At 37.7% G+C, this 27,641-nt stretch overlaps 2 protein-coding genes across 6 annotated transcripts; both read right to left on the bottom strand.

The window, feature by feature from the left end:
- Positions 1–333: 333 nt before the first annotated feature.
- eef1db (eukaryotic translation elongation factor 1 delta b (guanine nucleotide exchange protein)) lies at positions 334–16,566 on the bottom strand. 5 transcript variants are annotated; one of them, XM_088077446.1, is made up of 10 exons: positions 13,873–13,979; positions 11,182–12,461; positions 10,530–10,650; positions 9,587–9,658; positions 7,908–7,970; positions 7,455–7,536; positions 4,853–4,965; positions 4,525–4,728; positions 3,962–4,156; positions 334–467 (listed from the first exon to the last, which is right to left on the bottom strand). In XM_088077446.1, the coding sequence occupies exons 2-10, from the start codon at positions 12,459–12,461 to the stop codon at positions 429–431; spliced, it is 2,169 nt and encodes a 722-aa protein (XP_087933572.1). In that variant the 5' UTR covers positions 13,873–13,979; the 3' UTR covers positions 334–428. The 5 variants fall into 5 exon arrangements, with proteins under 5 accessions (XP_087933572.1, XP_087933574.1, XP_087933575.1 ...); XM_088077448.1 differs by lacking the exons at positions 11,182–12,461; positions 13,873–13,979 and adding an exon at positions 16,408–16,566; XM_088077449.1 differs by lacking the exons at positions 11,182–12,461; positions 13,873–13,979 and adding an exon at positions 16,408–16,545 and having other exon boundaries at positions 10,530–10,685.
- A 1,195-nt stretch (positions 16,567–17,761) lies between these two features.
- On the bottom strand, positions 17,762–27,441 carry pycr3 (pyrroline-5-carboxylate reductase 3). Its single transcript, XM_042484204.2, has 7 exons — positions 26,617–27,441; positions 22,827–22,920; positions 22,678–22,742; positions 21,907–22,086; positions 21,591–21,803; positions 18,984–19,076; positions 17,762–18,848 (listed from the first exon to the last, which is right to left on the bottom strand). The coding sequence occupies exons 1-7, from the start codon at positions 27,061–27,063 to the stop codon at positions 18,645–18,647; spliced, it is 1,296 nt and encodes a 431-aa protein (XP_042340138.1). The 5' UTR covers positions 27,064–27,441; the 3' UTR covers positions 17,762–18,644.
- Positions 27,442–27,641: the final 200 nt, after the last annotated feature.

Here is a 27,641-nt window from a genome sequence, read left to right as displayed (position 1 = left end):
TGTGCTGAGACATGTCATAGCGTAGAATTTTGCAAAAACACTATAACATAGCATGTCGAAAAAACAACCAAAAAAGTCAGAAAAACATCAGAGTAGAGTTATGTCGTCAAAATGGCACCAAAACGTCACAGTATAAGATGTCATACAAAATGGCAAAAAAAGTAAATAAAAAGTAATAACAAATGCCACTGTAAAGTGCGTAAAAAATGTCACAATACAAAAATGTCATCATGCATGATGAAAAAAATGCAAAAATAATTTTAGTGCGTCAATAAAAAATGTTACAAATAATAGCTGATACACAACTAGAACACTAAACCCTGAGACAACAGGTTCAGTGCAAGATTTTCATTTAATTATTATTGTTAACCATTGACACCATCAGCAGAGTAACAAGGCGTGACAAAAAACTGAAAGAGACACTGGAATTAGATCTTGTTGAAAGCTGCTACGTCGACGCTCTGGACCTGAAACAGAGCAAAAAGGAAAAAATTAAATAAGTTGTTAGAATGGAGACAGTACTTTGGTCATTCTCTCATCTTGTGTAGCAGGATTTAGGATCAACTTTAGTTTGATTTCTTCTTAAACCACATTTAAGAAAAATGATAATAAATTTCCCTTGTACCTTTTGTCCCTCATATCTGGGAAATTATTTCTGCCAAAACCTTCATTATTGTTTGCTTCTGTTTGTCTGGCTTGACCACATGATAGCAGCAAGGTGCTTGACTTCAAAATTTGGCATTGCAAACAAAACCTGAACTGGCAGAGATTAACATTGGCTTAAAACACTTGTATTAAATTAGTTGTAATAGCACTCAAATAAGTTCCATAGCAAAAAAAAAAGAATTACAAATATTTAACATTCAGATTTTCATTTCCAACAGTCTGCATTTTGATGAGGTAGCAAGAAAAGCACAATTTCCATATAAACTGCAATGGCTCCATTGAACTGTTGAATTGTTTACATTATGTTCCTCTCTGTTGTCCCTTTTTTTTTTTTTTTTTTTTTTTTTACACAGAGCCTTTTGTTAACACTTTTTCCAGCAGAACCCAACCAGCATAGTGTCAGTTAACTTTAACCCTGGCCGGCTCTATGTGAAAAGTCAACGGTGGCAGACAGTTGATTCATGAAGAGTCACATTCTGTCTTTAGTATGCAGATTACACTGAAATCACTCTCCACATCAATACAATGACAGACATGAAGAAAAACCTCAACATTGTCTCTTAAAAACCCATCAGAATGCAAAAAAAATCAATTTTTAACGCCTAAGACGGAACCTTCTCTTAGTATTTTAATGGCAATGTTTCCTCATGCCAAATTTTACTTTTTTAATTTACATTATCTCCACAGTTAACTGGGTACACCAAGCTAAAGGTAATGCAGTACAACGTTCCTGCAGTACACCCTGCCTTCAAGGGGTGTAATGGAGAGGTTTTGACTCAACATTTTGTAGGCTGTGGTTTGTGGTGCGGTTGAACTGTAGTCCGTTGTCTCTATCAATCTATCCTTTTTTATAAAAATAACTTAGACAGGATATTGTATAAACCTAAAATTTATCACAGGAATAGTGAATGAGACTGCATTACCTTTAGCTTGGTGAACATGATAAACTGTCACATCAGGCACTACCAGCACATTACCGCCATCATGTGGTCAAGATGTGAGGAGCTGAGTGGAGTTCACCTGCAGGCCTGCACAGACACTATTGTTGCAGGCAGCAGTTTTAGGACTGTCCTTTCAGAACCGCAGCTCTACGACCCTTCATTTTTCATAACAGCGCCACCCAGTGAATTGGATAAATGCAAAATACAGGTGGATACTTTAAAGGTTTATTCTACCAAAATATTACTTTAAACAAATACTTGCTCTATATTCATTCAACACATGTCAAAGATGGATGGTGAACTGAGTGTAAGCACTGAATATGAATTAGGTTTCATTTGTTTAAAATGAGACACAAATATTGGGGAAGTGAGCAACATCGGGCTGCACGGCATTGTGAAACATTAACCTTTTTTTTTGTTTAATACCAAAACCCACATGTAGGCTATATTTCATTAATGGTTAAAAGGTTTACAAATTGAATAAACGGAGTTTAAAAGTGTCTTTCTAAAATTATAGGACATTGTACAATATGAAATACATTCAGGCTAGTTCAAAAAAACACACAGAAGCATGAAAATTGAAGTAAATGGCTAACGTTAAGCACATACACCATGACATTAATCACTATTTAATGGACAGATCATGACATGCTTTTATCTTTGGAAATTCAAGTACTGGACTGAATTAACCTTGTTAACATTATAGTTACTAAATCAACAATTAATATAGTTGGGCTTGGCACAACACAAAGTTCTGTTTTCACTGAACAACTTTAAACTAATGTTTGGCTAACAGTTTGTTAGTTAGCATAGATAGCTTAACACTAACGTTACACAACACCGTGTGGCTAGATGCTCATTGCTGTTCAATTCACCAATTTTTTTGTCTCATTTTAAACAAATTCAACTTGATTCATATTCAGTACTCACGCTCTGATCACCATCCATTTTTGACACGTGTTGAGTGAATATAGAGCCCATATCCTAAAGCCAAACAATGTGCATGTACGGGGAGAGGGGGTCCAAAATCTGCGGCCCTAAAACGACGGTCCTGAAACTGCTGCCTGCAGGTTAACTACACCCGCCTACAAGCCTGCAGATAGATATTAATGGAATTTGACCAAACAATAAAAAAGTCAGTTTAAACAGACTGAGTTTCAGTCTTAAAAAATTATACTTTACATTTGGGCAAAATTCACAAATTTAATGCCCACCACAGTGGTCACAGTGACAATGAATGTTTAGCTTTTTCCTTTTGATAGAAATACGCTGGGGTTTTTTTCAAACTGCAGAATATTTCTAAGGCATTGTTTAAATAAATGCTTTTTGAGACCTGCAGAAACCCTTTTGTATCACAAATGGATTATCAGCTGGGTGACAGTAGTTGCAGATGTTTTAACAGGGTTCCTACAGCTTAAGACAAGTTACGTTTAAGACACTTTTTAATGCCACTTGGAATTAAATTTAAGACAAAACTTTTTTTTTTGCTTAATAAGTTAGATGATTTACTAAAACTTTCTAGATTGGAACACAAAAAGGCTGTTGATTTTTCATTGAACTAGATGTGGTTAATGTATACGAGTGTTGTTGGTTCCTCTGGGTAATGTAAGAGGAATTTTGTAAATTTAAATAGCAAATAAAACCAAATATTTTTGAGAAAAATTAAAATGCATGTCAGAAAAAAAATATTAATGGTATGCTTCTTCCCATGTCTTAGCATTTTAAGAACTTTGAAAGGAATGAAATGCCTTTTAAGGATCCGTGGGAACAATGATAAAAAGTGTCTGTTGCTTGACTGATCGAGCACAGTGATTCTCAAACACTCCTTGAGGGAGTTCCAGATGGTCCCCACAAAAATGGGGCACAGTTTCTTTTCACTGTCAAATTCACTATGGAAGTGAGCCCAATGTGAGTTAGTAGTAGTTAGAGTAAGAATTCTGATCGTAGGTTTCATTTCCCCCACAGTTATCCCTTTAAAAGTAGTTCACAGAATTTTAGTCTTAATTATACTAAAGCAAAATCTTATCAAATGGGGATCAGTGACTTTATGTGTATCAACTCGGAAGTCAGTGGTTGAGAACCGCTAGCAATGTGTGTGTGTTTTGCACTGTACTTACATAGTAATTCTTTAAAATGACAAATTAACTAGCTTTTTGTGTTCCAATCTAGAAAGTTTTGATATCATCAAAAAAAGTTTAAAATTTGTCTTTAATTCCAAGTGGCATTAAAAAAAAAGTCTTAAATCTGACTTGTCTTAAGCTGTAGGAAGCCTGTCAAAACATCTGCAACTACTGTCACCCAGCTGATAATCCATTTGTAATACAACATTTTGAAAGGAAAAAACTTGTACTTACATAGTCTTCAAACTTAGTGATTTCCTCCTCTAACATGTCTGTTCCCACTTTGTCGTCCTCCACCACACATGCGATCTGGAGCTTCTTGATGCCGTAACCCACAGGAACCAGTTTAGACGTGCCCCATAGCAGGCCGTCTGCCTGCACTGAGCGCACACACTCCTCCAGCTTCTGCATGTCAGTTTCATCGTCCCACTGAGAAAGGGCAGGAGAGGTGGTGAAAAGTGACAGGGTCAGTTTCACATAAAATAACAATGACTGTATATATAGATATTGAAAATTGTTGGTCATTGTGCATACAAATGCATCTGTTCTTCACCTACTTGATTGAACACAATAGTTCTGTTAATTTATAACTATACTTTTCCTCATTTTAGCTGTACGTCTAATTCCATCTTCCTGCAAACTGTTCTTGGAACTGTAAGTATATTGAGAGTAGATTCCTGAATTTCTATATATGCACATTTGGCAAATAAAGCAAATTCTGAAATGTATCATGCCTTTTTTTTTTATCTATAGTTTGTGGCTCCTGTAGGAGACACTGACGTGAAACGCAGACTTACAGGTTTTACATCTAACAAGATGGAAGACTTGGCGATGATGCCAGGCTTCTTGGCCTTCTTCTCTGCGTACTCTTTCAACCTCTGTTCTTTAAGTTTGTCTGCCTCTTCATCGTCCTCATCGCTGCCAAACAGGTCAATATCATCGTCCTCCTCTTCCTCCTCGTCTTTAACCGGGGCGGTGGTCTTCTGATGGACAGTAGTGCCCTGAATAGAGCAAAAACATTTACATGGCTACACAGAGCCTAAGGTGATGCTCTGGAGGTAAAAAAAAAAAACAAAAACCCTAAAACACAGTTATCACCCGTGAGATTAAAAACTGCAAACTCACGTTTGTGTAGGGTACTGAAGGAGCGGGAGCCACAGTCACAGCTGCAGGAGATTTCTCCAAAACAGACACCCGAGATTCCAGTTTGGAAAGTGCAGCCTTCAAGTCATCCACCACTGAAAAAAAGAGGACCAAAATCAATGAGCAATGGTAAAAATTCCAACATGTGAGTATAGCGATGTGTATAACAAAGTATTACAATAAATACTGAACTCATCATGTATTCACTGACTGTACTGGATAACAGGTAAGACAATGATACACCATTAACATGTAATACTGAAATCAATTTAAAAGTCAGTTCTAGTAAAGCATACTATGCATGACATTTTGACAATATTTTTATTACATATGATAAGAGTTTTTTAAATGACATGTTTTTATGGCATAATAATAATAATAATAATAATAAACTTTATTACAGACTCAATGGTTCAGTTAAGAGCAAGACAATACATACAAAAGATATAAAGGACACATAGAAGTACCAAAAAAAAAAAAAAACAAGTAAAAAGTCAAAGACTATACTATGACTTCTTTTTGGTACTCTATACTGTGACTCTTTCATAACAACTATGACATTTTTGACATACCATATGATGGACTTTGTTGACATACTATATACTATGGCATTTAATCCTTTTTTTGTATATTAATTGCATTTTAAAGACATTTTTGTGACATACTATTCCATGAAATTTTTTTAAAAGGTTCACTGAAGTTTTTTGCATAATATACTATGGTATTTTTTGGTATGTTCTACTGTGACTTTTGGACATACTGTTTTGTTTTTTTTTGTTACATACTATTCATTAGCATTTTTTGATATAGTATGACATTTACATTTTTTGACATGCTGTGCTATGGCTTTTTTTGTAAAACATTTTTCTGACATATTACAACATTTTTTTAATACTATGACATTTTTTCATTTTGACTATACTATGGCCTTTTCAAATTACTACACAATGACTTTTTTTCAAATACTTTTCCTATGACAAGTTTGGACAATCTACACCATGACTTGTTTTTGATATATTGTCCTATGGCTTTTTTGACATCCTACACTATGACATTTTCATTGACATACTACACTATGCTATTTAATGTTTTTGCTGGCATGATTTACTATGGCTTTCTTTGAAATTCTGGCATACTATGCCACGATTTTTATTTGTATTTTTTGACATATTGTATTATGACATATTTTCTGATATACTATACTATGTCATTTTTTGACATACTTTACTATGACTTTTTTGGAATGATATCCTGTCGCATTATTTTTTTCCCACAAACATTAAAATTATTAACTGACATGCCATGCTATGACATTTTTTAGATAACTTTGTAACATACTTTACTATGACTTTTTTTTAACATACTATATCATTTATTTTTTATTTTTCTTTAAAGGCTACACAATGACAATTTCTTTTGACATGCTCTACTAAGACTATGGCAGTAAAATATGGCATTTCTTAGAAAAACGATCCAATAAACTTTTTCTGACATACCATACAAGTAATTTCTTTGACATACTGTACTATGACATTTTTTGACATTGCACACTATGACAATTTTTTAAATACTTACTGTGACATTTTTGATATGTATATTATACTAAAAGTTCATGCTATGCCATGGCATTTTAAAGGTCTGGCATACTATACTGGGACTTATGACCTTTTTTGACAAACTATCCTATTTTTTATGAAATTATACATGGCTTATTTGCCATACTGTTCTAGGAAATTTTCTTTGACATACAAATACTATGACATTTTTAAAATAATTTTGACATGCTATACTATGGCATTTTTAAGATATTTGTGTAACATACAATAATGTGATTTTTTTATAACATACTATACTACAACATTGTTTTGACATGCTCTACTATGCGATTTTTTTTAAATACTATACTATAGCATCTTTTGACATACTATATTACAACACTTTTTGACTTATATACTATGACATTTTTTGACATACTGCTCCATGACTTTTGTTTTTACAAATTATCCCATGGCATTTGTTTTTATTCAGACAAACTATATGATGCCTTTTTTTTTTTGGACAAACCATGAAGACATGGTAGCTAAATAGCCACCCGCAGTTTACATGGCAGTTTTGGAAGGAGAAGCGAGGATCACCTCATCAGATTATTTAAGTAACAGGCGTGGCTGTATGACACAAGCCTAAAATTTATTTGAACATTATTGATTATTAAGTGTTAAAATGACAGAACGGGTGCCCCTACAATGACACAAGTCTGCTTTTGGTAACTTGCGGTGACAGGACGTTTTACAAACTTTTGTTATTGACAGATAACAAAAGCCTCTGACAGAGGCCGAAGGCTGTGTAGCCACTTCCTGTTTCAAAATAAAAGCCCTCTAGCATTTTAATACACGGTACAGCAATATAATACATTTTGACCAAGTCTTGTTTTGTATCACTGTATACCATGCCATTATTTTTTTTTAAAAAAGGCATAGTATTTTGTGTAATAAAAATACAAATGTATAAGAAAAAAATCAGATTTTATTTCTGTGAAGACAACAAAATGTATTCATATTTCACTGAAGTCAACAAACAAGATTACCTTTGTTTAAGTTGTGGTTTTCCAGCTCCAGGCTCTTGATGCGACTGATGATCTCCCCCTGATCAGCTGAACTGCTGCTGCTCTGCTCAGCAAAGACACAAAAAGAAAAAAGAATAGACTCAGTTTACAGAGAGCGACATTTAATGGTCAAACCAGAATATTAGTCCTTTCATCACACCCGGGACTATTAAGCAGACCCCATATGTGAACACGCAACACACACGCAAGTCCATCTCAGCAGAGATACAGGAGCTGTAGATGAAACCTGGCAGAGATTTAAGTGATGGGCAGCTACTTAGAAGGGGATCTGCAACACTCCACACAAATATCATCTAAAAGCCGACTACAGGTCTAATGGACTCAAAGACCAGCGTGGATGTCAGTGAGGTCCACTGACAGAGCAGCTGGCAGCAGAGGTGCTTCCAGGGACACACAGGGCTTGGCGGCACTTACAAGCTGGGACTGTTGGCTCAGGGAAGGTTGACCAGACCCTCTGTTACACAGTGTGTTCTTCAGCTGGAGGGGAGGAGGGGATTTAAAGCATGAAAAAGGGATGGAACTGAATAAAGTGCATGCTGAAGGAGTGCTACTGAGGAGTGTAAAACAGGAAGCAAACAAGAAAACAAGGAAACACCTTACAGCTGGGAGGTTATGTAAGGTAACACCCATGCTTCAGCTGACCACCAAGCTTCTATTTTAAACCTATGTGCAAAGAAAATCATTTTGACTTATAAGCAACAAAATGAAATATTATCATTAAATGAATAAGATCAAAGCAGTTGGGTCATTCCATGCCTATCTAAAATCCAGAACTTTTCCAAGTTCATGTCATGGATTTTCTTGGAAAAAAAAAAATGTATATATATATATATATATATATATATATATATATATATATATATATATATATATATATATATATATATATATATATATGTGTGTGTGTGTGTGTGTGTGTGTGTGTGTGTGTGTGTGTGTGTGTGTGTGTGTGTGTGTGTTGAAACCTCTATTAAATTCATGGGACCTTGCAAAATCCTATAGCTTTACTCCAAAAGTTTTTTTTTAAATGTTGGCCCTCTGAGCTAAATTTAGTCATTTCTGTGATTCACTGTATGTGTACTCTAAAGCTCACCAATCGCTCATTTTTCACTGGATTGGGTTGAAGTTTGTCCTGAACATCCAAGACACCCTAAGGAAACCTGACAACATGTTTTTATTTAAATAGCTGTTGCAGAATGGTTACAGTAATCACATTAATAACAGGATGTGATCTTTTTTTACCAGAATAAAGAATGTCATTTTCCAAACTACATATCTCCACTATTTTTCATTTTCTTAAAACCCTAAATTCCTATGAGCATTTAGTGAGGTTAAGAATACACATAAAGAGAAACACAAAATCGCTGACATTTAGCTCTGAGGGCTAAAAAAAGAGTACAGCCATATGAATTTGCAAAGTCCCATGAATTTAATAGAAGATTTAACATTAGTTTTTTCAAGAAAATCTGCAACATGAACTGGTAGGCCTTAGGTGAGTTGGCTGGGAATGTTATTACCATCAAATATGAAAGGTCTACCTTCTTTTTTAAGTTTGGCTTCACAAAAGGTTCAAATATGGCCAAAGATGAGTTTTTCTGTATTTTTCCCCCCTCTGTAATTTTCTGTTTTACAGGGGAATCGTAATTAGAAAACATACAAAAACTTGAAAAAAGCTGCCATGGCAAAAAAAAGGATCCTTAAAAAGGGTGTGATTGCTTTGCATAACCTGATAAGCAGGTTGTTCCAACAGTAAAAATCAAGTCCAGTGATGGCAGATTAAGTCCTTTCACAGCAAAACTATACAGATACACAGCTGTACACGTGTGCTAGAGGTGTAATGCTGGCTCATTTAGGGCTGCAATGTGTCAAGCCATGCTAGAGAAATTAATGCAAAATACACAAATCAAATTGAAATCAACATTAATAAGGTTAGGCAAATTTTATTTTCACGCGTCTCATTATTCTGGACCTTTTAAAGCCATGTGCTGCACAGGTCAAATGAGATCTTGGTTGCTCTGGCTACATGCACAGTGCTTGCGTTAAGGTGGAAAATGTGAGATAAGAGGCAGATAGTGCACAGGATATGTACTTACTCCTGCTAGAGATTTCTGAATGTTCTCCCGGGCACGAGCAATGTCTTGCAGAATGGTGTTAGCTCCGACATCCTGTTTGAAAGTTAATGCAAGTCAATTTGGATTCAACTTCAACGTTGTAAAGATTCAATGTGCATTGTGTCTCTGTAGCTGTTATTTCAGTGCTGCACATTTGACCTCTCCCTGCTCTTATCGTCACATGGCTTTTCATGTGTTCATGTGTTGATAAACTGCATCAAGATTTTAAATCTAAACAACTACAAGCCTGAGTTTGTCCAAATCTGGCTGAATCAACCTTTTACCCACAAACATGTCAGATAATGTATTTTGATGTAAAAAAAAATGTATATATAAAAAGAAATTAACAATAAATTAGAACTAGTAATTCTAAAATTAGACAGATGCAAGGTCTTAACTTTTGCTAATGAAAATCTAATCAGGTTATCTTCAGGTCACGTGAACATATGTGCCAAATTTAAAGAAATTCCCTCGAGCCTTACTTGAGTTATCTCGTTAACCAGAATGAGATGGACACGAGGTCATAGTGACCTTTGGACACCAAAATCTAATAAGTTCATTGTAAAGCCCAAATGGATGTTTTTGTCAAATTTAAAGAAACTCCCTCAAAGCGTTTATGAGAAGGATGGACAGAGAGATGGGCAACCCAAAAGATAATGCCTCCTGTCACAGCCGTCGTCAGCACGGAGGCATAAAAATGTCTCCACATGAGGGCTGGGTAATGATACCAAAATCAAATACCAATGTTTTTTTTGACCACATACACCCTGGTAGAAAATATTCACAGAACAAATAAAACTTAAAAATTTAACACAAATCATGTGGACGTACATGATGGTCAAATGATTGAATCAATCTTGTAATTCAGACAGGAGTGACGACTTAAAGCAGAAAATAAAGTGAACCTCTGAAACAGTGAGAGTACCTCCTGTGTTGGTTGCGAGGAGCCGTTCATGCGCTCGTAGAAGCGTCTCTCTGCCTCGTCATAGCGGGGTTTGTCAAACCAGATCTTCTCCTGGGCCAGAAAATCCACTGAACTCATGGTGCTACAGAGGAGAGAGCAAGGAGGGACAAGAGAGGGCTGTGTGAACACAGGACACAGGAGGTCAGGGAAAAAGAAAAATCTGTATTACTACTTCTAATAATAGTAATTATACTTAAAAGCACCTGATATAATAAATAATTTATAGCCTATTTAAAATACTTCAGCTGTAATATATTAAAACTATTCATCTTAAAATACCTTATTGTATTATTTTATCTACAAGCCACCCCAACGCACAACACAAAAAGTATTTTTGAATGAACTTAAATTGGCGAAACACAACAATGGTTCATACCAACATCAGTCACACAATCGAATTTCAAACAAACCACAAGGAATTAAGGATGAATGAACCAATACCAATGACAAACAAGACATAAAAACTTAAAATGTTCACAAATTCAAAAAAATAAAAAATAAAAAAAAAAGAGAAAAGGGGGGAACCCATGATTAAAAAAAAAAACCCAAAAATAACAATGAAAGATCAAATGGAAATATCTGGAGCGACTCCACTCTCTCGGTTTGGTCATACTTGTCCCTCAGTGGGGCGGTGGAGGGACTTGATGTCGCTTCTGGCCTCCGACCCTTCTTCACCACCACAGCTTCACTCCCACTGTAACCATGGAAACGACTTTCTGCAGCATCATACCGCCACTTGTCCAGCCACACCCGCTCGCTGTCTGGGTGATTGAAGTAACAGACTCCGGCCCCCGACACTTCCTCCTTCTCTGGGACCTCAGCTGGCTCCTCTTCCTCCTGAATGGGGAGCAGAGCGTGGAAGACTTCTGCTTTACCCTGCGGGACCACCCGTTTTTCCTCCACCATCATTTCCTCATCTTCCTCTTCCTCCTCCTCTTCTACCAGGCTTTGAGGGGGGTCGCTACTTCTGGAGGTGGAGGCGCAGCTGGACCGTTTGGAGGAATTGTTACCGTACAGATTCTGGTAAAAGGCTGCTTCGGCGCGGTCATACAGAGGTTTCTCGATCCACACGTCTCTGAGCAGCTCCACAGGAATGCGAGGCAGTCCATTAATCGACTGTCGATTGGTTGGTGTGACAGCTGCTTGTTGGATGACGGGGGTTGCAGGTGTCGGGGCGAGAGATTGATATCCTTCATCAGGTGTTCTAGGTGTGATGGAGCGGTTAGGCAGGGATGGGAGGTCCAGAGAGTTTGGAACGGGCACCTGCATGGAGTCTTCAACATAGCGACGTTCTGCTTGGTCAAAGGTCGTCTTGTTCACCCACACGGCCTGGACAACATGGTGACAGGCCACCTGATCACTATGGCGGCACACCAGTCCTGAGGAAGATGGAGCTACAGTGGCTGGAGAGTTTGAGTGTTTCCCTGGGGCTGGAGGTGACCGGTTTGACTTGGTGGTCCCATTGGAGGAGCTCGCCAACCAGCACTGGTAGAGGCTCTCAGCTCGCTCGTAGATGCTGCGCTCAAACCATACATTAGCGCACTCAGACTGCAGGCCAACCAGCCCAGCACGGGGGTCAGATGGCTGGCTGGTCTTTTTGTCTGGCTTCTCTTCATTCTTGGGCTTACTGTCTACCTTCCCCTCAGGGCGACTCTCCGAATTGGCTGAACGTTTCTTGCGGCGGCGGCTTTTACCGCTGCGCTTTCCATCTCCGTTCAAGCTGCCGCTCTCTGGGGACGATGACGCTGTCTCTGCGTTTCTTTGACCTGATTCAGCCTTGTTCCTACACCCCAGTGCTGCATTTGCGGACCGGTCCACCTGACAGTGGCTGGGCGGCTGATCATGCTCCGACTGATCCGGTGCAGGGCACTGGGGGATCTTCTTAGACATCATCTTTGATCCGTTGCAGGAAAAAAAAAAGAGAATAACAGGTACAGGCTTTTGGATTAGTTAGAGAGACGCAGGAAGGTTTAGAGACACAAAGGGATTGATCTAGTTATCAGTGTCAAACACGAACATTTTCTTTGTTATGGAGTTGCATGGACGAGTCTGCGAATCGCAAAGACATACAAAAGGCATGCAGGAAATTAGAAGAATCCGATGCAAATGATCTAAAAAATGTTTGCAAATGCTGTTTATGATTTGTCAAGAGTCAGTATCATTCACAGTGATTCACAGCAGATGCTGAATGAGTCCTTGGAGAGAGTCCAACTAAGCTCACAAGGTATGAACTCAAAAATACAAGTAAAGGAAAACGAAAACTGGCATTCATGCTTTTGAGTCTAAATGCCAGTTGGAGATTTTTTTCAGGCCCTATCTTGGAAGTAACAAGCTCCTTATTTTTCCAAATTCATACCTGGTATTAACATGCATCTTGGGTGATCTGCTCACAGGTGGACAGCCCTGTTAAAAGTTTAAAAGACCACCAAGACGCATTGTGATCCGATCACTGTAACCACTTACCGAGGTTATCTAGGACACATCTGACTAAAATTCTTTAGCCGTGTAAACACTTACGTGTGTAAAAAGCATCATGTTTTCGTCTTATTCTGTATGTTTTTGAGTGACACAGTAGCTTTCTGCTGTGTGATTATATCACTGTAGCCCTTCCTTGTTATGATAACCCTACAAAAGCATTTACCACATGTATATTACATTCAGTTGGTGTCTATGTATAGTAGTAGAGACCATGCAGCATTATCTGTTATCTGAGAACCATAATACTCTATTTTCTTTGATTACTCACAAAATGCAGCTGCAGTTTAAGGTCTACAAATGACTTTTCAATGTTCACAAATAAAGAAAGCTCCCATTTTAAGCAATTTTTAGTTAAGAGCTATTTTTTCCATAACTCTGTTGTAAATTGCTCTTGGTTCAAAAAATATATAATTAATTTCATTTCAAACTTTTAAAAAGATAAACAAAACTTGACAAATCTTGGCACAATGAAATGAGAGCATGCAAGAAAAGGGTGTAAAAAGTCTAAGAAAAAATATTAAAGGGACACTGAATTAAAAAAAAAAAAAACTAACATGTTCATGCAAGCAAACTAATTAATTCAGGAGGCACAGAGTTTTTTTGTGTTATCAAAACAGACATTGCGCAAGCCATGCCACTTTTATGACGTTACATTATTCTGTTGCAATACAGGAAATGCATTCCCTTGATGTTTCAATATGTGAATGGTAGTACTACTGAGACTGATGAATACTAAAACACCACTGACACGTATTTGGACACTGTTTTAGGAAGGCATTTCCTGTTTAGTGTTTATTTGAAAACCTTGTTCAAGCTCTTAACTCACCTTCCTGGGTTAAAGTGTCGGTCTTAAACTAGTATTTAAAGTCAAATGCTCAACGCGTTCTTTTCATCCAGTTAACCGCAAGCCATTGAAAAATAAAAAATTAACAATCACTACCTTGCAAAACAATGAAACCGATACAAAGGGTATAACAATGGACAAAACAAAACTCAAACATGATAAATGTCAGTGTTATCAGGAATACTCACTTTTCAAATTCTGAATGCAAGATGAGAGAAGAAAAGCCATGTGTTAAAGACTTAAAGTAAAATAAATTACTTGACAGGAAACTTTACATTCTTACAGATTTCAATGTTTACCCCTTTAGTGTTGGATGATGAAGAATATGGAAACCCTTGCACTATCATTTCCTCAAACCGAAGAGTGATATTAAGCAAGAATTACAAGCAACAACTTGGATGCATCCCAAAGCTTTTTCCCTTGATTTGCTTTTTTTCACTCTTCAAATAGAAGGCACTTGAGAGAGTTTATTTTTCCACTTCATCATCAAAAATGAACATTCGCTGTTAAAGCAGTCCTGTCAAAAAACCCTTCAATCCAATTAGCCAATCAAGCATATTAGTGTTGATGTTACAACTTAGACAACAGCACTCTAGTATGCAGAATATAATCCATGCTGGCAGCTGCACATGCCTTTGTGTGCTGAATTTTTCTGCCACATTTGATCATTTTATGTGTTGTCCTAATGTAAGCTTTTGGCATGCATCCCTTTGGATGCAGCTCTACTTTATTTGTTAAGAGTAAGGTTAGAGATTATTTCTTATTGTAAAAGAAAAAAACACTGAAAACACAAAATCAACAATGTGGTAGTTCCATCTTGATACTTTCCGTCTTCCCTACCTCATAAATTCATTCATACTAAGAAAAAAAAATCACAAATATATTCTCTCATTTTTGAAAAAGGCTGAATAATTTCCTATAATAGCTGGATACTGTAGTTTCTAGTAAATGTCACTCAATCCATGGGCTATTTTAAGCAGCATGTGGTGCCTTAGTGAGTATTTCTGGCAGCAGAGTGGTGCATGTGGGATTCACTTCAAATAAATTACACTGCCCGTGTTAATCATAATGAAGAAACAGGCATATTAATGCAACAGTGCGGCTCACTACTTTTTTTTGTAGTTTCTAGTTTTTAAACATGGAAAACAATGGAGCTCTATGGCACAGATACAGTTTATACTATACATATTTATCTATGATATTCTACTATATTGTTGGAAGGGTCAATTCAGTGTCCGTTTTAGTCTTTAAATTAGATTTTGATATTAAAAATATGGCCAGCTTTACCCTTTAAATGTTCATGTTTGACGTCATACGAGGATATGACCTCATATAACCTCTGCCAAGAGTTTGATGCCATCAGATGGCAAAATGTTTTATCTCACTGATACTTCGGGGGCAGTTCACCTGCTTCACAAGGAGGTCAATTACAGGGTCAGATTCAGTACAACCCTCCAGTAAGGGTGAGCTACAGTGACTTGCTCAAAGATACTTCAGCATGACTGGCAAAGGCAAAAGCTCAACATTGATAAACCATATAATTTAGTTGTTCTTTAGGGATTTAAGACGATATTCACAGCAAAATGTACATATTACACATCACTGAATACTCCCATGATGCCATGACATAGGGAAGTGACCTCAAATAACCTCTGCCAAGAGTCTGATGCAATAAAATACCATAATGCTTTATCCCATTGATGCTTTTTGGGCAGTTTAGCTGCTTCACAAGGAGGTCAATTACAGGGTCAGATTCAGTACAAATTCCCATGAGTGGGCTACAGTGATTTACTCAAGGGCACTGAACAAGACAAATGACTGACAAAGGCAATGGCTTAACTTGCCATTGATAACCCTTAAATTTGACTTCAAAGTTTTAGAGTAATATTCAGTCTCTTGACAGGATACAGACATATACAGACAAGCCCATATTTGAAAATGACTGCTTACATTCATTGAGAAAACATGTCTTGTTTAAAAAGACTCCGCGACTGAAAACAACGCAGCACACTGACTAGTGTTCAAAAATGTAACTGCTTATGTTTGAAAGAAAAACCTGTCGTACAATAAAAGAAAGGCAGTTAAAGCCTCCACAGAGCAGACATCATCAAAAGGTGCGCCCTGCTAACCTTAACATTAGCCATCTTGTAGTAGGTCCTAGCTAGGATGAAACACTGTCAGTGGATGTTAGCATTTTACTGGACACACAATTAACGTTTAAAAATTAGGCACTAAAGAATTAGTATTTCATTTAGATGATAGAGTAAAATGTCGGTGTAAAACAGCGACCACAGAAGCCGGTGTCCAGCCGGCGTGACAGCCGCTCTGAGCGGCGTTAGCACAAGCAAGCTGCCCCACTCAGCTAGCCGTTAGCTAGCCTTGGCTAACTCACGCCGAGTCCCTGCCGCCTGTTTACCGCTCAACATCCATTCATTCCCCCAAATGTCTCTAAAATGAATCCCGATATTAATCCCCCGACTGAAAACACTACTGTCAGTAAACGCTGACGTTACTTACTGCTGTGTTTTTTGTCTTTACGGTGTGAAACCAGGCCGGTGGATGAAACGCGTGTTTCTCCAGCCAGTGAGTGACAACGGGAAGGAAGAAGAGGAGGAGGAGGAGGAGGAGGAGGAGGCAAAGAGCAGCGGTGATTGTGTGATCTTGGAGGAGGGGGGAGGGGGGACTTATGAATCATTAATGTTTCCTGATGCCCCATGTTGAGCCTCATGTATTGTTAACACTCAATGTGGTTATTCGGAGGAATGGAGAGAATGGGCTGATTATAGTGGAGTTTCTACACAATCAAGACAAATATAAGATTAAAATTTAGTTGAAAGCACTAATAAAGGGATTTTAACCTTTGTCCTAGTATGACGAGCCTTTACTGTTAATGACACGCCACGTGTAGTTGTAAAACTTGACTCGTTTCACCAAATCTTAAAGCTGCTAATGCAGTGGCAAGACTTCTAGTCAGTGGTGGAAAAAAATTCTCAGCTTTTTTTTTTTTTTTTTTTAAGTAATGACATGGTGTGACAAAATACTAGTTACAAGATGGCTAAAAGTCCTGCATTCAAAACCTTACTTAAGTAAAAGTACATATATATTACTGAATTATAGAGTGATGCATTAAAGTGTACATCAATTTAATGTTGCTGCTGGTACACCTGGAGCAAATTCCAACTTCTTAAAGTGTTGGGTGGCTTAATCTATGATAATAGTTGATTACATTTTGTATTGATTATTTGGATCTGCAAAGTGGCTAGTAGATGATTGATAATTGTACTTTAGTGCAGTACTTGAGTTACGGTACTCACATTCCACTGCTTTTGGTCAATAATCCATTCTCTTGCAATAGAAGGAAGATTCTCTTATTTTTCAAAAATTCTACTTTGAAACATTTGAATTCTTCGTATTGCCCATGGCTGCATAAAATCATGAGTCTGACTTTTCTTTATAGGATATATTAAAGGTACTGAAACTAAAAAGAGATGTAGTAGCTGTTCTGGATATTTACTTAATCTGCATAAGCGCACGATGGGCCCACTGCATATGATAATAAAGATGATATTTAATCACAACGTCCAGAACTGCAACTACATGGATCTTGTGGTGAGACTGGCACTGCAAGTTAGGGCTATGTTCAATATCAATTAATTTGCCAAGCATTTTGTGGCCAAATTAATTAACCAATGTCATGAGGACCAATGTAATATTGACATAGATTGTTTTGTATGACCAGTGATCCAAAACCCCCAATTATTAAATTTATTATAAAATAAAAGAGAAAAATAGAAAATCCCCACAGCTGCAAAGCTAAGACCAGTGTATGTTCGACTTTTTGTGTGAAAAAAAAATACACTGATTATCAAAATGGTTGCACATTGCCCATCCATTTATCGCACAGGTTTGCCATTTTTTTGCTGTCAAGTAAGAGTTTAGTCCTTTTAGGATCCACTGTTTACTGCAATTTATCTACTCGATTTGTGAATCTTCATACTGTTTCTACTCACGGAGAATTTGAGCTTCCAAAGGCCAACAAAAATAAGGCAATGCACAAAGGGGTCCAGTTCACAGTACACTTTAAGAAAACCCATTCTACACACGGCATCATGGATCTGCAACTAGATGTGTTAACTACACCTGGAACAGAAACTATCAACTGCTGCCCAATCACAATCAGTCTTTAATTATCCCAAATTTAGGTTTGACATTTCATTTGGCCAAATATTAAATACTATATTTTAATATAATTAAATACATCCATACATTTGACTTCCATTCTTTACTCCACATTACATGCACATGATAACCCAATCATGGCTCATAAGGCATTATTATACAAGCTGCTTCTTGGACTGATTAATGCAACCGAGTGTTATTGATTAATGACTGAAGTCTCCCTTTCTACATTACGCATTGACAGGCTCACAGGATAAAATGGTCCTCAATAAACGTGACTAAAATAAAAGTATTGCTGAAATCAGAAAGGAATGGATTATTGTTGTGCATGTAACAACAGATTTAGCCATATTTCCTTTATGCTCACAGCAAATCCCTCTGATCACAGACATGGAAAAGAAGAAATGTGAACCGTGATTGTTTAAGAAAAATAAAAAGGGAGGTAATGAAAAAAAAAAGTGTTGCTTTGTCTTTGTGTTCCATGGTGTTCCATTGTGATGTCGAGCCAAAAAGTCAGTTTGTTGTTAGGCTTGAATTAAGTCCATTGAGTGGTTATTAAAGGCAAATGGCAGCCGTCATTTCCTGGATCCTGCTGCTGATTTTTGGCCGAGCTCCCTGGCTCTCTCTGTGGCAGACTGCACAGCGCTCATAGTGGACGCCCTCACACCGCCCTGCTCCAGGGTGTGAAGCCCATAGATGGTTGTTCCACCTGGGGTACAGACCTCCGAGCGGAGCTGCGCCGGATGCTTCCCGGACTCCCGTAACAATCTCCCAGCACCCTGCGACAGATGGAACAGAAACTAAATTAATGATGGTGGGTTCAAACTGTGCTGGCATACAGAAAATGTAATACAATTTTAAAGAAAAGCATTCTAAGCAAAGATAAAATTGCACGTCACTACGGTGTAACTGACCAGAACAGTCTGGGATGCGATGCTGTGTGCCAGAGCACTTGGCATTCCCATTTTTACAGCTCCTTCTGCCAGCGCTTCAGCAAACAGATACACCTGCAGAGAGGGGTCACATGCATCAGAGTCAAAAGCTACACAGAGCGCTTCAAAAAACGTACTTTCATCACCACTCTTTAATTAGTGCAAAATAAACAATTCAATAAATATACCATAAGGCTGACAAAGTAGTGTCTTAAATATATTTAACATACTTTTCTGACCTTCCCTGAAATAGGTCATTCATCAAAGGGCTCATCACTGTTAGTATGATTCTCACAGAAGAGAAACATGTACTCCAAAATAGTTGGAACGCTGTGTAAAACGTAAAAAAAAATGTTTGATCAAATACAGTATAGAGACAAAATATTTAATATTCAAACTGATAAACTTTGTTTTTTGTAAGTATATGCTCATTCTGAATTTGATGCCTGCAAAATGTTCCCAAAAAGTTGAAACGGGGGCAACAAAAGATGGGGAAAATTGTGGAATGCTAAAAAAAAAAAAAACACCCGTTTGGACCATTCCACAGGTAAACAGGTAAACTGGTAACAGATTAAAGTATCATGACCGGGACAGGAAAACTGTCCTACCTTTCTTACTTCTTAAGTCCTTTCTTGCGGAACTGAGAAATCCACTTGAAAGGAGTAATACATAACAGGATTTCAGTACATGTTGTGACGGTCATCTGGCCCACCCACAGGGCATGCAGCTACCAGCTAGCAGCAACAGGCATGCTGGGCACATTATGTTTTTGATGACTAGTTAGCAAAAAAAAAATATATATATATCTATCTATCTATCTATCTATATATATATATATATATATATATATATATATATATATATATATATATATATATATATATATATATATATATAATAAAATAACAATAAAATATTAGCTTTAGCTAATTTGATAAATACAGCAACATAGTTTGAGATTTCATGTCAAGGCATGGCTATTACGCCCCTTTAAATGCTCATGACCTTTGACCTCTGAGGCAACACTGAATTAAAAACCAACATGATCGTATAAAGGATATTACAACATTTGGGAACACTTTGGAAAAACATTGTTGGTAAACACAGTTCATCACTGCATCTACAATTGCAAGTTAAGACTCACAAGGTGGAAAAGTGTGCTGTGGTCTGATGAGTCCACATTTCGGATTGTTTTTAGAAATCATAGATGTCGCGTCTTCAGGGCTAAAAGAGAAAAGGACCATCCAAACTGCTACCAGCACAAAGTTCAAAAGACAGCATCTGTGATGGTGTGACTGCGTATTAGTGCCCATGGCATCATGGTTAACTTGCTCATCTATAAAGGCACCAGAATGCTGAAAGGTATATACAGGTTTTGGAGCAACATATGATGCCATCCACAGGACGTCTCTTTCAGGGACATCCCTGCTTACTCTAGCAAGACAATGCAAAGCAACACTCTGCAGGTGTTGCAGCTGTGTGGCTTTGTAGTTTAACAGTGCAGGTACTAGACTGAACTGTCTTCCAATGAAAATGTGTGGCACATAATGAAGCACAAAATACAACAACTGAGATCCCGGACTTTTGAGCAACTGAAGTTGTTCATCAAGCAAGAATGGGTAAAAAAAAAAAAAAAAGCACTTTTAAAACTTTAAAAAATAGTGTCCCAAGTTCCAAAATGCTCATAGTCAGTCAGTTTGAACATTAAATATCTCGTCTTTGTACTGTATTCAATTGAACATCTGTTGAAAAAGATTTGCAAATCCCTGATTCTGTTTTACACAGCCTGCCATTTTTTGGAATCAGAAGTGTATCTGTTAAGAGTTGATATTTTGTTTCTGAGACTGACTGAATCTGTAATCCACTGAGGATACTAAGTATAGGCCAAAGCAAGGAGCTGACAAGCTGACAAGCTTGCCTATCAGCTTGTGCTTCTGATAGGCAAGTATAAAGTTTTATCTGACTTTTAAGGTCTTTTTAGTTTTTTGTATTTTGTGTTTTAGCGTGTGAACCGTGTATACCATCTATAGAGATTCTATTTTTGTATTATGTAGAATGAGGAATAGGGGCTAAAAAATATTTTAACTACATGCTTGGATTTAGTTGCTGAAGAGGGCATTTTCAAGAAATAGACAGAGCCGTTCTGCCTATCATTATGGAGTTCAGAGCCTGCCATTTGTTTTGTTTTTTTGTTTTTTTTTGTTTTTGCTAGAAGGAACTTACATTTAACAGTAATTTGCCTTGGCCATAAAAGCAGATCTAGTATTCATTGTGATTTGTGAACTTTGTGAACTTTAAAGTCCCACAAAGGTGACATTCATGCTGTAGTGAAATGAGTTAAAACCAGTGTGAAGATGGAGGGAAAACAGAAATCTAAAACACTACAGCATGTTTTAAAAGACAGTTTGTCGAATAACAGATTTCACTATTTTCTGTCATATTAACTTAATAATTAAATTACATGCCTGAATTATTTTATCAATCAACATTATCTTGTTTGTTTTGAGAAAGTCATATTACAATAGTCCTCAAGCACTTAAACAGACTTCCTTCTAAACAAACCCCGCCATCTACGTTTGTAATACTCACAAAAGCAACTCCACTCCCACTCAGTCCAGTGTGGATATCGATCCAGGCCTCAGGTCCCTCCTCCACCAAACCACAGCGATGCAACAAGGAGCGAAGAAGCGCTCCATCCTCCTGTTTTGCATGGGATCCCCGTGCAAACAGGAGAGCCCCTTCCTGAACTAAACATGGCAGATTTGGCATCAGTCTGATGGCAACTGAATTCTCTGGCAGGAGCTTGGAATAGAAATAGGAAGAAAACATTATTCATCTTTAGATCACCAAAAAAAAAAAAAAAACACAATTTGCTTTGGAAAAACCATCACTCATGGGCTCTCACCTCCTCCAGTGTTGCCAGTGTTACACCCGCTGCAACAGACACGATAATGTGTCGGTCAGTGACGTGTGGCGAGATCTCATTGACAACTTGTGGAACCAGGTGAGGTTTGACTGCTACAAAGACCACATCTGATCCGCACACCACCTCTATGTTGGAATGTGTGACGGCGATCCCGAGCTCCTGAAAGCCAACAGAAGGGATGTTACTAACAAAAAAAAAAAAAAGTCCACCTGCACATGGCAACACTCAGTGCAAAATCAGTCCTTGCTGCCAGGTGAAGAAGAATGAACAGCATACCTTTATCAGAACAGATCATTTGTGTGTCACATTCTTATTTTAACATTTATTCATATCATTAGTGTCAAGTCATTTTAACAGTCAAAACTCTATCCACTGAGCCACCAGGCACCCCAGGTTTTCAGGTTGTTTAACATTATTTTCTGTTAACTAATGTACACTTAAAACAAAAAATGTACTCACAAAATCACCACTAATTTGAGGACACAAGCTGCTAATTTCTGCATGGGAGTTAACAATTTGTACCTTGAAATGATTACATGTGCACAAACATTGAAAACTGCAGGACATTGCAGCTACATAATAAGGTCAGCATTACAATGGACCAGTTTGCAGGATACTTATCCATTAACAATTAACCTGATCTTACAAACAGTAACCGTGATTCTTAGTAAAACTGCTCACTGCACTACAATCCAACCCATTCCTCTGAGAACCGACAAAAAAGTAGAAAAAGACGGAGGAAAACAGTACCTGAAAGCGTCCCATGTTCCTGGAGGACGGTGCGCTCACTTTGACATTTACAGGAAGAACGTTTCCTTTAATGGGAACACAAAAGAGGCTGTTAACAGCTTTAATTAAAACCCCTCAGCTTCTGTTTCAATGTCTTTCTCCTGACTCACCAGACAAGATGCCCTTTGCGATGCCGAAGGCCATGTTCCCCGCACCAATAAAGCCAATCTTGAGCTGTGAGTCCATCTCAGGGTCCATTTTGATCTAAGGGACAGGAGAAATCAGATTTGAGTTGAAACATCAACACCATGGTACGTCAAAGTTTAACCACACACTAAAAGATAGGGTGTGAATCACAGGAACAACCTACAACTCAATACCATCATGACACATTTTCCATAGTGACAACGGTATCACATATTACCACACACATACTGTACTACTGCAAGTGTTTAAAGCTGCAAAGATTAGTCAATTAATCGATTAGTTGATCAAGAGAATTATTCCGCAACTATTTTGATAATTTGATTATTATTATTATTTATTGTTTTAGTTACTTTTTAAGCAAATATGTTAAAAAGTCACTGGTTCCAGCTTCTCCAATGTCAGGATTTCATGCGTTTCTTTGTCGTGTCTGAAATCAAATTTGTGTCTTTGGGTTTTTGGTCTGTTGGTCAAATAAAACAAGTGATTAAAATACCTCACTATGGCAAGACAGAAATTATAACTGTCATTTTCAATATTTTCTGACAATTTATAGACAAAATTATGAATTTAGAAAATAATTGGCTACCCTGATAGTGGAAAGTAACTCTTAGTTGCAGCACTAAAGACAATCAATCATCTGTGATCAAAATATCTCTATAATTGAATCAAAAAACATTGCCTTAAAACTATATTTTCTTTCGTGTATTGAGGTGTTTCACTTTTTCCAAATTTTACAGACCGCTAAGACAAGATGTAACAGCATCCAGTCTTAGTTTTTCAACCGTAATGGCATGCCACTGTTCAATCATAAAATATCCCGTAATTCATTCTTAATTTTTTTTTAACTGCAGTTTAAAAAAATCTCCGGACCAGAAAAATATCTGAGGTAAAGGAGACATATCTGCTTCACTCTGACATTTAAATGTGTGCAAAACCACTTTAAAAGAAAACTGAAAAACAGCACTTTAACTGCACCCAGTGCATATGCTTACAACACTTCAGTGGATTTCACAAAAATTCACAAAATGAAGTATTGTGACACAGCAGTGCTACTGTGCTGTTTAACCTCCTGTAAAATGCGTACAGTAGGTTTGGGACTCTTGTATATCATGTAGCCAGAGGCTATTGGTGTCGATGCATCAGCACCGTATAGCAACAGAGAGATGCATTGAGATAGCAGACACTGTTAACATGCACACGACAAATCCGATTACTGCCAGAAATCAGATTAAGGAAAGAAATCAGATAACATGTAAAATCCTAGGTGACAGTTGGTTAATAATCAGATTTCTCCCCCTCCCCCCATAACTGCAGCCACAGTGTAGTTTCCCTCCTGGGTCTTTTTGTCATGCAACTGCATCCTTAACCCAGATAAGAGTTTACAGGGCCCGCAAAGCTGGTTACTGCAGCAGAGATCAGTAAATCTGCCTCTACATTTGATTTTTCACTTGACCCGGTTACATGATGTTTCAGAAAAGAGCCAAAAGCAATCAGATATCTGAAATGCATATACAGTAAATAAAGACGAGGCATCAAGGTATCCGAATCTGTCAAATGACAGAAAATGTATCCGTAACTGCTCTGGTAGTTGATCATTTGTTTTGGTACAATCCCAAACATTTGTTCTAGCTGGTCAAATGTGAGGATGTTCTGTTTTTCTTTAGTTTGTATGATGCTTGAGAGGTTATGATGAGTACGTTCCTACACTTTTGCAACATTAAAGGTTCCCACGCCATGGTGAGTACAATCTATACATGGCTGGACAACCCAATGAAGTTTGAGAAGTCTCATGGTGTCAACAACACCCTGGACACCAAGATCGTCCTAAAGTCTGACCATGTGGAAGAGGAGACTCACATCCTTAATGTGGAGGGCTTTCTGCTTTACACCTATGGACCTTTGACTGACGTGCTGAACCAGCGTTACTTTATTTCCATCCCATATGAAGAATGCAAAAAGAGGAGGTGCTCTAGGAACTACACGGTGCCAGCCCCCCCCCCCCCCGGTCTGTTCGATGGCCATGTCTGGCCCATGTATTTGAAACACAAGAACATCAAAATTTCATGGACAAAATTTCTAAACCTTTCCATGAGCCATAATAAACAAAAAAACATATCCTACTTGCCTAAGATTTTTCAAAGATGTAAGATTCAAACTCAATTTAAACATCATTTTAGCAAGCTGACATACATGGATGGAGAGATGGAACAGAGGGAGAAGTAAACGAATGTGATGGTAAATAAAACATTGTCACACACTGAGGCATATTTTCTATGTACGCCACAAACTTCAGAAAATAAATTTGCCATTTTGTTAAATTACATGGAAGGTTACCACGGAAGATTATTGTTATTATTTCATTACACACAACAAAATCCCATGACCTTTCTAAATCTTGTGATGATTTTCACTACATGCTTTTTCCAGGTTTTCCATGACTGTGGGAACCCTATATTTTAAGAGATTTAAAAGGAAACCATCGGGCAATGAAAGAATAAATGCCACAGACCAACAGACATTGCAAGAAGTGTGCCAATTCTTTTGCACCAGTGGATGGTCATATGTTGCTGCAGCAGTTTTAGACTCAGTAAAAGTACATTAAATTGCCACTTTATTTGGTCCCAGGTCAGACTAATGCAGATGAAAACATCAGCCCTGCAATAAATCCTTCCTTCATCAAGGTTACAATATTCACTTTTTGTTTTGTTTCTTGAAATGGTGTTGATTCAACTTCAGTCTTTTTAGAGGTTATAGTTTATGAATTCTCTTTTCAATTAAAGACTTTACAATTTTAGATTCAAGGATTTTTAAATGTCACTTGGGATTGCTTTGAACCAATGTATGTTGTATCTGTGTGTTGTGAATGTCTATGTGAAATGCTCAAACTGAAGACTTAATTTGTGCACAAGTTCTCTCTTGTAAAAGACACATCTCATTTTCAAAAACACTAGCTGTTTAACTACAAAGATAAAACAAAGCCATATCATGTCATACTGGGTTATGGGACGACAGAAAAAAAAGTGAAATTTTGTGAGGACATACTAATTGATACATTGATGCATCAATATTTTGTTGTATAAAATTATTTAAGTTTTAAATACAAATTATGCTTTTTGTATCCTACTCGAATAATTAAATCTAAGATACATGTTGCTGCAATAAAAATAACTGAAGTGGAACTAAAATGTCATCTTATAGAGAACACAGATGTTTAAAAATATATTTTCCTTAATGTGCAGTTGAAAAACTGTATTAATCTCAATGCATGTTACTCAAAATCAAGGAATATTGCAAAACAAATAAAATCACAATAACATTGTATCATGATCTAACTATTGTGACAATAATGTATTAGGGGGCCTCGGGTGATTCTTACCTATATTGCGTTATGGACGTTTCCAATATTTATTCTACCCATACTGATATAAACAGGGTGGACAGAATATAAAAAACATCTCTCATTATAGCAAAACGCAACACCAATACACGCTCCCAAATAACAATGAAGTCGAATTAACACCTCTGTAAAACATTATAACGGTCATTGATTTATTGCAGGACTTTTGTATTTGACCGCCTAAATTTTAGTCAGGTGCACCTTGTAAGTGAGTGTACATCAGTACAACCCACAGACATATTTACATTAGGGACACAGTTAGGTAATAAATGCATGCATCTAGACACACGGAGGAAATTAAATCACGGTTATAATCTAATGACAAGACTACATCGCATCCACGGTGTCACCCCTACAATTAAATCCAGGGTCTGGCTGGTATTGTCCGGGCAGGGCTGCGGCCAGTGCAGCATGGATGCTTCTCCATCCGAGTCTTCTGTCACCTCATCATTCCTGTCAGAGTTCACCCCAGATCCGACCAGAGGGTGTCTGGACTCCATGATAGCTATCATTGTCTTCTCGTACCGCCACCAGCCTTGTATTTTGGTCGGTGCAGGGGAGTTGGGTTCTCTCTTGCACTTGTAATACGCACTTTTGAGAAGTTTCCAGCGAAACTTCAATTGGTCCACAGATCTGTGATAGCCGGCCGCTGTCATCCTCCTGTGCGCCACCTTGAAGAGTTTGTTATTCCTCACTTTCCTCCCGTCTAAGCATTTCTTCATGTCCAGCTCCTTGAGAATTTCCAGAAACAACTCCGTCTCCTTCACGTCCCAGTTCTGCTTCTTGATGCCAGAGTCGTCCATTGTTGTAGCAACTAGCTAGCTCGGCGGCTAGTGAACGTTAGCCCACAATGTTCACACGGCTAGGTTGCTAATTAGGTGCTAGCATGTCTAGTGTGGCAGGTGCTGCTGCTAGTTTAAATCTTAGCCTACGGGTCGTAAAAAGCGTGCCGACAAAATGCTTTAAAATCCCGTATTTTAAAAACCACGATAGCAGAAAATCAGCCCTGCTGCTGCATCTAGCTAGGGATAGCTAGAAAATAATCCAGCACAGATTAGATTAGAAATACAATGCACGTGTTACTTGTTGACTGGACAACCATAAAATAACACGGAGTGACATAAACACGGTGTGAGGAGATGCTGTCAATAACATCGGCTAACGTTGGTGCTAGGAGATTTATTCACCTGATGTTTTTCAGATTTGCTGACGTCCGACGTAAAGTAAAACTCAAAGGGTGGTTTAATTAAAACTGTCTGTCAGGTCGGAAACACTCGGAGCGTCCACGAAACCAACCAGCGGAGTCCCAGTGAACTATCGGTGGGTTTGTTTTCAATCTCTTGTCCTACTGCACCAGGTGGGCGGCGACGTCGGCATCCTC

The sequence above is a fragment of the Plectropomus leopardus genome, chromosome 5 (assembly GCF_026936395.1).
Source record: "Plectropomus leopardus strain MGB_pleo_1.0 chromosome 5, ASM2693639v1, whole genome shotgun sequence".
Lineage (NCBI taxonomy): Eukaryota > Metazoa > Chordata > Actinopteri > Perciformes > Serranidae > Plectropomus > Plectropomus leopardus.
The sequence above is the reverse complement of the archived record's forward strand: the minus strand, read 5'-3'. Positions and strand labels throughout refer to the sequence as shown.

What these genes read in the sequence shown, in the direction of transcription:
- eef1db (XM_088077446.1), bottom strand. Translation starts at nt 12,461, where the DNA reads ATGATGTCTAAGAAGATCCCCCAGTGCCCTGCACCGGATCAGTCGGAG. An exon ending in ACCGCCCCACTGAGGGACAA is followed by an intron (nt 10,651 to 11,181) that starts GTATGACCAAAC and finishes TCTCCTCTGTAG; the next exon opens with CACCATGAGTTCAGTGGATT. An exon ending in CTTCAGTACCCTACACAAAC is followed by an intron (nt 4,729 to 4,852) that starts GTGAGTTTGCAG and finishes TGCTCTATTCAG; the next exon opens with GGCACTACTGTCCATCAGAA.
- pycr3 (XM_042484204.2), bottom strand. Translation starts at nt 27,063, where the DNA reads ATGGACGACTCTGGCATCAAGAAGCAGAACTGGGACGTGAAGGAGACG. An exon ending in CACTGGCAACACTGGAGGAG is followed by an intron (nt 21,804 to 21,906) that starts GTGAGAGCCCAT and finishes TTCTATTCCAAG; the next exon opens with CTCCTGCCAGAGAATTCAGT. An exon ending in TCGCATCCCAGACTGTTCTG is followed by an intron (nt 18,849 to 18,983) that starts GTCAGTTACACC and finishes CATCTGTCGCAG; the next exon opens with GGTGCTGGGAGATTGTTACG.